At 38.4% G+C, this 11,354-nt stretch overlaps 2 protein-coding genes and 1 non-coding gene across 3 annotated transcripts; 2 read left to right on the forward strand and 1 right to left on the reverse strand.

The window, feature by feature from the left end:
* Positions 1 to 5,313: 5,313 nt before the first annotated feature.
* On the reverse strand, positions 5,314 to 5,420 carry LOC145590413 (small nucleolar RNA R71). Its single transcript, XR_014102017.1, has one exon. It is a non-coding gene; the product is annotated as a small nucleolar RNA R71 (small nucleolar RNA).
* A 1,129-nt stretch (positions 5,421 to 6,549) lies between these two features.
* Positions 6,550 to 7,251, forward strand: LOC145588677 (uncharacterized). The gene has a single exon (XM_081645291.1). The coding sequence runs from the start codon at positions 6,550 to 6,552 to the stop codon at positions 7,249 to 7,251; it is 702 nt and encodes a 233-aa protein (XP_081501417.1).
* A 2,389-nt stretch (positions 7,252 to 9,640) lies between these two features.
* Positions 9,641 to 10,246, forward strand: LOC145588678 (uncharacterized). The gene has a single exon (XM_081645292.1). It carries the CDS (start codon positions 9,641 to 9,643, stop codon positions 10,244 to 10,246), a length of 606 nt encoding a protein of 201 aa, XP_081501418.1.
* The last annotated feature ends 1,108 nt before the right edge of the window (positions 10,247 to 11,354 follow it).

Genomic DNA, 11,354 nt, shown 5'->3' on the forward strand with positions numbered 1-11,354 from the left:
CTCTATGGAACTAGGATGCAGCATCCCACTACTAGCCATCCACCCCTTCTCCTCCCCCCTCCCTATCTCAGCTGCCGCCTATAACCTCCACTCTCAGCGACCAACATCGAAAACACTGTCGTTCACGGCCTTAATTGGCTACTGCTCGCCGAGCTCCCATGCTTCGACCAGGCCTCTGCAACAACACATCACACATCATCACTGCCTACTTCCATCGTCAAATATCAACAACCTCAATTAAATCTGAAAACCGCTTCAAACCGTCAATATTTCGGCTCACCAATCAACGCTGGCACCGCCCCAGTCTCACCACCAACTTTTTTCACAGCCGCAGCCTCACAGTCACACTATTTGGTGGAATTTTTGGGTTAGGGTTTAGGAGGGTGGTCTCGGCGAGGGTAAAGGGGAAAGGGAGAGGGGTTCTAGGTGGCGGCGACTAGGATGGGGGAGGGGGCTGCTTCCACAGGAGGGGGAAAAGGAGAGGGTGGTCACCTGGTGGTGGTGAGGGTGGTTTTTGGTTTTTTTATTTTTTTTTTATTTTTTTTGAAAGAATAGATTAACTTAATTATTAAATAGTTAAGTGAGAGTTTTGAGTAATTAGAAGAATTAATGGGAAATTAGAGGTTGATTGAGTGATTAGAGATCTCAAGTGTCCTTAACAAAAAAAGATTTATATTCTGGTTTCTAGTTGTCAATTTTCTTTTTAAGGTTTTTTCTAACAAAAAATTTGTTATAAATGGTTTTTCTAACCAAATTTTCTAAAATTAAAGATAACATTAATTTCTGTATATATCATCCTATGTGGCTATCATGCGTCTATCAATCTATCACTATTTCATTACTTATATCATCTCACTTATGTAGGTTTTATAAGTCATTGGTAATTCAATTTAAATTTGGTTCAAAGATAAACATCCATGAAACAAGAATTGATCAAACGAGAAAACTAATACTTCATAAATATTAATGAAATGATATGAAAATTGACACATTTGAAAGTGACCTTATTTGAAATTTTGCACGAAATCTGAATTTGAACCCTAGCCTCATCTCTTTCTTCTCTCTCCTAAACCCTAGCCTCCTTTGTTAATTTTGAAGGGGCTTCCATCGGATTTCACCGGTGGAAAGCCTCAGTCTTTATTTCAATTAAGTTTTTGGTTTTTCTTCGGTTATAATAATGTCTCCCTTGAAAGAAAGAGTTTATCCCCTTCGAAAAATAAGTTTTTTTTTTTTACTTTTATTTTTTTATTATATATATATATATATATATATATATATATATATATATATATATATATATATATATATATATATATATATATATATATATATATATATATATTAAAAATCTCCTTCAAAAGACAAGGTTTTATTTGTGTTTAATTTGATATCCAGTTGTGCGGGGTTGAAATTGATTTTTGCTTGAATTCGAGCTACAAAATCAGCACATTAATTTTCTTTCTCACAAAATTACGAAGCGACGACGGATCCACTCAAAAAGTTGTATGAGACAACGAATCAACAATGTGCCGAATTGTTATATTTATGTATTAGGATTCTTAATTGAGAAACTAGGCAGACGTAGGGGGGGGGTCATTAAACATCTCTTATTCAATGTAAGAATATAACACCCCGTATTTTCAAACCACTATTTTATGTGCATTTCAAACTATTAAACGTAATTTCTAATTTTAAATTTCTAAATTGAAATGTTTATTTAGTTATCAAAATCCTTATTTTGATTTAAGGGTTATCCCAAGCTTTTCATATCCTAATGTTTTGACAAAACTATTATTTAAAAGGTTTCATATTTGAGTTTTAATCATTTCAACTATATTTGACATGTCTGAATTGATATTAGTCTTAAAGGGTGATTCCTTAAAGTTAAACGTCAATTCAAGTGTTACTAAATTATATGTAATTTTAAAATTTAACCTATCGCAATTGATACGGGTCACCATGGGTGATTCCTGGACTAGAGTGCCAATTTGATAGGTATAAAGTGATTCTATGGTTTTAAAGACGTTTTACGTTCAATCGTGTCAATATCGATATATAAAGTTGTATTGGGTGATTCCGTCAACTTATTTATCAAATTGATATTATTTATAAACTATTCTTGTATTTCATATTTATAAAACTCATTATAATAACCTTTTATTATTTAGGTCATTATAGATGAATAATATTATTGGTTTCGCATCTCGCCTTTTTATATTGCTTTTCCGTAAAATATGAACTTTATATATATTTTTGTATCGTAATTTAAATTATTGTTTTCATTATTATTAATGTAATTACTATATATATTATTTTTGAGATATCAATAATATAATCTATATTATTGTTTTTAAACATATTTTTAAATCGCCTCTCGTTACATTCCTTTCCTAGTCTAGTTTCGGGCTAACTAGAATTTATTAATGGGTCGGGTTTTTCCTTAACATTTTCATAACTAAATAGATTAATATAGACTTTTTTATTAGCTTCCTTAATTCCATTCTTAATCCTAAATTAACCATTCAATCAAGCCCAAAAGAAGAGCCTTGAATCGTTGTATTATGAGGCTTGTTTGTGAGCTTCATTTGAGCCCATTTTATGTTGATTTACACAGCAACTTTGAGGGATTAGTGTCTGATCATTTTACCCTAAGTAATCTCCTCTAATCAATGGTAATAACACCTAATTATGGCTGCCCAACTCCTCCTCTTCTCCTTCTCCTTTTACGTACAAAAAAAGGTTAGCTTTCATCAGTTTTCTTCACCAAAAAACGCAGCACATCTCTTCCTCTTCCCTTCTATTATTCGTAGGTTTCAAAGGAAAATCAAGGGGGAAATCAAATCCTAACTTTCTGCTTAAATCTACTCCAATTTATGCCCTAATTCCCCCTCTTTTGAAGTGTCAAAATTGAAGAACTTTAGGGGTTTTCAAGGGGCTGCTTGTGCGTGGGTTTAGGGGCTGAATTCGTGGCTTTCTGATAACTTGTTATACAATATGGTTTTAGGGCGATTTTGAACCTTGTATACTTGAAAAATTGATGTTTTGGTTCACTTTTACTCTATTATCGTGCATTTTTGTGTGTATCCTTTGCTTCACGGGTTGTTAGTGTTTTTGTTGAGTTCTTAGACCCAAAGACGACCATTTTGGAGCATATGGATGATATACCGAGGTTAGAAGCCGTGACAAAGGAGCAAAACTGAAGAAAAGGTGAATAAAAGGGCCTAATAAGAGACCCTGCACGGTCGTGCCACATTCTGCACGTCCGTGCAGGGGTGTTCCCAGCAAGCACCAACTTTCTGCCAGAGCCCTCACGGACGTGCAAGAGTGCAGCACGTCCGTGCACGACCCCAAGCACGGCCGTACTTAAGGCTGCACGTCCGTACGTCTTTCCTAGGCCAAATCTGGGCTTCTGACTTGCACTGCACGGCCGTGCACTAGGTGGCACATCCGTGCTACTTAAGCTGCACGTCCGTGCCGAGCCTGGCACGTCCGTGCTGACCTGCAGACGAGCCCGACTCTTGTTTTCTCCGTCCATTTTATTTGGGGGTCATATAAATACTCCCCTTAGCTCTTTTGTATGGGGACCAAAGTTTTTAGAGCCTTTCTCTTAGTTTGTAATCTTAGAAACACAAATATTCTCAAATCATTAGTTAGAATTGAATTATTAGCTTGGAAATTTCAATCTCAATCATTGTAGAAGACAAGTTCCACCATTGTTATTCAAAGTGGAAGCTTCTAGTAACTTTTCTTACTCTTCTCTTCCATTTTAATTGCTTTGATTATTAATTATTTTGCTTCATTCTTGTATGCTTAGATTGTTAATTAGCTTAATATTTAGTTTGAATCTTGTTCATGAGTAGCTTGAAAACCTTAATTGCTTTAATCTCCATGGATTGTGAGTAGTCTAATTTTCTAGGGTTTGGGTAAAACCCTCAATGTAGTCACTAATTGCTTGTTGCATGTGTTAATTTGGTAATTGTTGGGTGTTAATTAGTTGAGCTTAAGTGGTTTAATTTCTTAGTTCTTGTATATGGCCATTGCTAGAACTATTATCCAAGCTTTCTCAACGAAGGATCGAGAGATGAACTTGAGTTAGCTCCTTTATGCTTAATTGACTTGAAATGCCATGAGAATAAGAATTTCCAGTCGAGGGAATATTTTTGTCATTATGATTATGCTTTAATACTTGTTTTATGCTTAACCACGAGAGTAGGTTGTATTCATGATTCAAGTAATCCCTCTAGCTTGAGAGAGTAGTTGGGTGCTTTAGATGACTTCCCCTATATTATCCCCTTAATTTATCATTGTTTGCTACATGCTATTTGTGATTTGTGATGAAGTTAAGTGGTATTTCCCGAGCCCTAGAATCCTCTAAATATTGTTAATCACCCCTTAGTCTTAGTTGATTTGAATTAGTTCATGTTACATAAAACCAACCCAATATTGACTTCATTTAGCTTATTTAAACGGTAGTATCTTGGTGGTTGATTCAACGCCTCTCATGGGTTCGACCCTTTCTTACCCTTGCTATTAGCTAGTGAGACCAAGATAAGACTTAAATATTTGGTAGGCTCGATGACGGCCTATCAAATTTTGGCGCCGTTGCCAGGGAGGCAAAGTCATATTGAATGTATTATTGTTGAATGAGTCTAAGTGTGTATATTTGTATCATAATTTTTCTTATTTATTTTTGCTTAATTGCGTTTTTTAACTTGTGATAGTCATTGCTAACGTTTTCTTAGCTTTGTTTGACTTTGCATCACACAAAAGAGTAAGCAATCACCGCTTATTCCCGTGGATTTAGAGTTGAACAAGACCTTAAGGAACGTAAGGAGACTCTTGCAAGGTACTCCGGAATTCTCCATTGTCTATTCGGATTCCGACTCGGAAGAGGTTCTTGGGAGCAAAGAATAAGACAACATGGGTGATAATGATGTTCCTCCTCCTCAACTGTTGCTTCGAGATTATGACCACCCCAACGCATTCCAACTACGGAGTGGCATATGTCTCCCGACTACAAATGCATATAATTTTGAGCTTTCACCTCAACTCATCCGTATGATCCAAAGTGATCAATTTGGTGGTAGTTCTCATGAGTGCCCTTTTGCTCATTTGGACAAATTTCTCGAATTGTGCACAACCATCAAGCAAAACAACATTACGGAAGAGTTCATCCGTATGCACATGTTTCAAATCTCCTTCCGTGACAAAGCAAAGCATTGGTTGAGAACAGTAGAAGAGGGATCATTGACCACTTGGGATGAAGTCACAAGAGCTTTCCTTGGAAAGTATTGTCCCCCCGAAAGGACTGCCGAACTAAGAAGAAAAATCACCAATTTCAACCAAGCGATTGATGAAACGTTAAGTGAAGCTTGGGAACGTTTCAAGGACTACAGTAGAAAATGCCCACGCCATGGTTTCACATCATGGATCATTGTTCAAAGCTTTTGTGATGGTCTTACTCCTACTTCAAGGGCCAACCTTGATTCCGGGGCCAGTGGTAGCCTTAAAAAGCTATCGGTGGATGATGCATATAAGATGATTGAAGAAGTGGCAAAGCACTACGCATATGGAGGTGATAGAAGGCAACCTCAAGCAAAGAGGGGCGGAGTCCACGATCTTAGTGCAATAGACCTTATTGCATCAAAGTTTGACATCCTAGCTCACAAGTTAGATCAAGCCACCCTTACATCTCCAAGCTCTTCTTCACAAGTCATGTCTTGTGAGACTTGTGGAGGAAATGTTCACTTGTCCTCCTATTGCAACTCAACTAACCAAGAACAAACGGCGGCTATTGGGTAAAGAGATGATTAATACTTCCAACCCTACAATCAAGGTTGGAAACCCCAACAAAGCACGGGTTGGAAGCAACAAAACCAAGGCCCCCCTCAAAACCAATACAACCAACCCCATCCACAAAACCAATAAGCTCCATGCCGTCACCCTAATCAAAGGGACCAAAACCAACAAAGGCAACAATATAACCAACCCGCTCCTCCTCCTTCACCTCCTAAAAAGTCTAGCCTTGAAGCCGCGCTTGAGACTTTCATTACACAACAAGGAAGAAGCAATGCGGATATGCAAGCGAACATCCAACAACTTCAAGCACACAACAAGATAATTGAGAATCAATTGGCTCAAATTGCGCAGCAAGTTGGAAGTTCATCCTCCAATCCTAGTGGTCACTTCCCAAGCTCAACGGTTGTGAACCCAAAGGAGCAAGCTAAGGCCATTACTTTGAGATCGGGGAGAGGTTATGAAGGGCCGGTTATGAGTGAAGAGGAGCCACAAAAGAGAGATGAGGGAGTTGTGGTGAGAAGTGAGGATGAGTTTGAAAATGAAATAGTTGATGTTGAGAGAAAGGAGTCACAAAGGAAAAATGAGGGAGATGAGGAAAGAATAGAAAAGCCCCCCATGAAAGTATACAAGCCTCCCATTCCATTTCCTCATAGGATTATAGAGAAGAAGTTGAATGAGAAGTTTTCAAATTTTCTTGAAGTCATGAGGGGACTTTAAGTGAATATTCCCTTTCTTCATGCTATGTCACAAATGCCTACCTATGGAAAATTCTTGAAGGATCTTCTATCCAACAAGAGTAGGCTTGAGGAAAGTGCAACCATCTCCCTTCCTAAGGAGGTGATTGCTATCATTCAAAACAAGCTTCTTCAAAAGATTGGTGACCTTGGTAACTATGCAATACCGATGAAGATTGGAGATTTGGAAGCTATGGATGCTTTGTGTGATCTTGGGGTAAGTGTGAGCTTGATGCCCTATTCTATTGCAAAGATTTTGAAAGTTGGAGACTTGAAGCCAACAAAAATGTCCTTACAATTGGCCGACCGCATGGTTAGGCTACCCTTGGGAATTCTCGAAGCTGTACCGGTTCAAGTTGGGAGAGTATTTGTACCTTGTGATTTCGTGGTGATGGAAATGGAAGAAGACACAATAGTACCCCTCATTTTGGGGAGACCATTTTTAAACACCGCGGGTGTTGTAATTGATATGAAAGAAGGAAGGTTAACATTGAATGTGGGAGATGAGAAAATTTCATTTTCATTCTCACAAACATTGAAAAAGCCATTGTTGGATGAAGTTCATAGAGTCGACACATTGGAAAGGGACTTAGAGGAGTTTCAAGAGAATTTGATTGAAGGAGATCCTTTACAAGCTATCCTAACGGGAGGCTTAGTTGAGGAAGGTGAAGAAACAAGGGGGTATGATCTTTTGCTCAACCAACCTTTAGTCCAATGAAATGAAAATGGAAGTGCTTAATGTGGAGGTAAAAGAGGAGAGGACTACACCTCCTCATATGGTTGAACTTAAACCCCTTCCCCCTCTACTTAAATATGCTTTTCTTGATGATAGTGAGACTTATCCCGTTATTGTCAATGCCAAACTCGATGATATCTCTCTTGAGAAACTCTTAATTGTTCTAAGGGAGTATATAGATGTCATTGGGTACAAAATTGATGACATTAAGGGGATAAGTCCCACAATTTGCATGCATGAGATTTTACTTGATGATGATCATGCTTCTTCGATTGAGCACCAAAGAAGGCTCAATCCAAACATGAAGGAAGTTGTGAAAAAGGAAGTTTTAAAACTCCTTGAAGTGGGCATAATCTACCCTATCTCCGATAGTAAGTGGGTTAGTCCGGTTCAAGTTGTGCCTAAAAAAGGAGGCATGAACCTTATCAAGAATGATAAGGGTGAGACCATTTCTACAAGGCGGTCACCGGGTGGAGGATGTGCATTGACTATAGAAAATTGAATAAATCCACCCGGAAAGACCACTTTCCACTCTCCATCATTGATCAAATATTGGAAAGACTAGTATCACATAGTCATTATTGCATCTTGGATGGATATTCGGGATTCTTCCAAATCCCAATCCAACCCGAGGACCAAGAAAAGACTACATTCACATGTCCTTTTGTCACCTTTGATTATCGAAGGATGCCATTTGGACTTTGTAATGCACCTTCCACATTTCAAAGGTGTATGATGTCTATTTTTTCCGACATGCTTGAATCATCAATTGAAGTATCCATGGATGAATTTTCTGTTTTTGGTTCATCTTTTGACATTTTCCTTTCGAATTTGATTAAAGTGTTGAAAAGATGTCAAGAGGTGAACTTAGTCTTGAATTGGGAAAAATGTCATTTCATGGTGGAAGAGGGCATTGTTCTTGTTCATGTGATTTCTAGTAGGGGCATTGAAGTAGATTGTGCCAAAATTGAGGTAATTGAGCGCCTCCCACCCCCTACAAATGTGAAGGGGATAAGGAGCTTTCTTGGACACGCGGGTTTTTACCGCCGGTTCATAAAGGATTTTTCAAAAATCGCAAAGCCGCTCACTCAATTGTTGGTAAAGGATGCCCCTTTTGTGTTTACTAATGATTATTTGCTAGCATTTGATAGGTTGAATGAGGCATTGATTTCGGCTCCTATCATTCAACCCCCTAATTGGGAGCTTCATTTTGAGCTCATGTGTGATGCTTTGGATTTTGCCATTGGGTCCGTTCTTGGACAAAGGAAGGATAAGAAGCTCCATGCTATCTACTACACTAGAAAATCATTGGATGAAGCATAAAGGAATTACACAACCACGGAAAAGGAGTTTCTAGCCATTGTTCATGCAATTGAGAAGTTTAGGTCCTACTTGTTGGGGTCTAAAGTCATAGTCTTCACCGACCATTCGACCTTGAAGTACCTCTTGTCCAAGAAGGAACCAAAGCCAAGATTGATACGGTGGGTCTTGCTCTTACAAGACTATGACATTGAGATTAGAGACATAAAAGGTGCCGAAAATGTTGTGGCCAATCATCTTTCACGGTTGCCTATCTTTGTAGGTGATCTTGATAACTTGCCAATCAATGATTCATTTCTGGATGATCAAATATTTGATATTCTTCAAGCACCGGCACCATGGTTTACGGACATTGCAAACTATCTATCTTTCTTTATTCTTCCTCCCGACCTCTCCTATCAACAAAAAAGGAAATTTCTACATGATGTTCGTCAATATTTTTGGGACGACCCCTCGCTCTTTAAACAAGGTGTTGATGGTCTTTTAGAAGGTGTGTCCCAGATGATGAAATTGAAGATGTTATCACAATGTGCCACTCCTCACCTTGTGGAGGGCATATGAGTGCTAACAAAACTTTGGCAAAAATCTTGCAATGTGGTTTTTATTGGCTTACAATGTTCAAAGATGTGTGGGGTGTAGTGAAAGCTTGTGATCAGTGTCAAAGAACCAGTAATATTTCAAGAAGAAGTGAGATGCCTTTGAACAACATTCTTGAGCTAGAGATTTTTGATGTGTGGGGCATTGATTTTATGGGGCCTTTCCCGACCTCTTTTGGGAATAAGTTCATTCTTGTGGCCGTTGATTACGTGTCAAAGTGGGTAGAAGCGGTTTCATCTCCTACTAATGATGCTAAAGTGGTGGTCAGGCTCTTCAAAAGAGTAATTTTCCCAGGGTTTGGGGTGCCACGTGCCGTTATTAGTGATGGAGGTTCACATTTTACAAAGCGGTCCTTTCAAGCTCTCCTTGAGAAATATGGTGTGAGGACAAGATGTCATTGGCTTACCATCCACAAACAAGTGGTCAAGCCGAAATTTCAAATCGGATGGTAAAAATGATTCTTGAGAAAACGGTGGATAGGTCTAGTAAAGATTGGTCTACAAATCTTGATGATGCTCTATGGGCCTACCGCACCGCATTCAAAACTCCCGTTGGCACCACACTATACAAGCTTGTTTATGGGAAATCATGCCATTTGCCGGCAGAACTTGAGCATCGTGCTCATTGGGCTATCAAAACATTGAATTTCGACCTTCAAAGTGCCGGTGAAAAGAGGTTGCTTGACCTCCATGCCTTGGAAGAATTAAGGTTGGATGCATATAAGAGTGCACGGATCTACAAAGAAAAGACCAAGGCTTGGCATGACAAGGATATTAGCAAAAGGGAATTTAAAGAAGGTGACAAGGTCCTACTATTCAATTCCCGGTTAAAATTGTTTCCAGGTAAGCTTAAGTCAAGATGGAGTGGACCTTTTATCGTTAAGAAGATGTTTCCATATGGTGTAATTGAAATCTCAAATGACAATGGTGAATCGTTCAAGGTGAATGGCCAAAGGCTTAAGGGATACTTTGACGGTTTGTGCATGAAGAAGCCAAGGTTGTTCACCTTGATGAGTTTGATGTTCCTTACTCTCATTGATCCCGCAATGTCGTCAAGCTAGTGACGTTAAAAGAGCGCTTCTGGGAAGCAACCCGAGTTTCTCAACCCCCCTCTCTCATAAACTATTATTTCCTTTCCATTATTTTTATTATTACTTACTTTTCTCTTAATATCTTTTGTAGGTATTGATGGAGAGGAAGTAAGAAATTTTTTTGAAGGTGAAGTAGTGCTCTTAATAATAATCATAATAATAATAATGGTGGTAATAATAATTTTATTATTATTATTATGCCTTATTGTTATTAAAAAAAATAAAAGAGTTTCGTACAACATCAAGTCTGCACGGACGTGCACAAGACAGCACGTCCGTGCAGAGGCAGGCAGAAGGAATAAAAATTGAAGTTCAGAGTTTGGCACGGACGTGCCAAATTAAGCACGTTCGTGCTGAATTGGATGCACGTCCGTGCAACCTGATGCACGCCCATGCGAACCTGGGTCAGAAGCATTAAAACTTCTGCCTGAGGCTGCACGTCCGTGCAGCCCCAGAAATCCGTGGCAGCAGCACGGTTTTATAAAAAAAAAATTCTCACTCTTTCACTTTCTAACTCACGATTCTCCCTCCTCTATCTCTCTCTAAAACTCCTTTCCTCCTCCATACTCACTCAAATCTCCATACACACTTAAATTTGCACCCAAATTCAACATATTTTCACAAATTACTCACTCCTTTTCAATCTCACTCACAAATTAGTACTTCAATTCCCACATTCATACCCAAAATCACCCAAAATACTCAAACCCTAACTTTGAAAAAATTGATTTGGGGGTTTTTTTGTGGGTTGAAATTCAAGGAAATTGGTTGAGGGAGTAAGTTCAAGCAAGCACAAGGAAGGTTAGAAAGGTTCATTTGCGGATTTTACACCCACGACATGTTCGGTATAATAATTCCTTCCTTTTACTAATTTTATGCTTAAATTCTTGATTTTTTGCATGTAATTGCTTGTGAAAGTTTGTTTTAATTGTTTGTATGTGATTGATTGTTGGAAATAGTCAAGTATTTGTGAATTTGAATTGGTGTGTGAATGTTGTGAAAGTTGGGTTTTTGTGACTAAGTTTGAATGATTTGGAGTTGATTTGGTGAATGAATGACATGATAAGCATCTGCATGT

The sequence above is a fragment of the Chenopodium album genome, chromosome 17, assembly GCF_948465745.1.
Source record: "Chenopodium album chromosome 17, dcCheAlbu1.1, whole genome shotgun sequence".
NCBI classification, from domain to species: Eukaryota; Viridiplantae; Streptophyta; class Magnoliopsida; order Caryophyllales; family Amaranthaceae; genus Chenopodium; species Chenopodium album.

Bases quoted from the DNA above. Each gene is read 5' to 3' on its own strand.
- LOC145588677 (XM_081645291.1), top strand. From the start codon at position 6,550: ATGCCTACCTATGGAAAATTCTTGAAGGATCTTCTATCCAACAAGAGT.
- LOC145588678 (XM_081645292.1), top strand. From the start codon at position 9,641: ATGATTCTTGAGAAAACGGTGGATAGGTCTAGTAAAGATTGGTCTACA.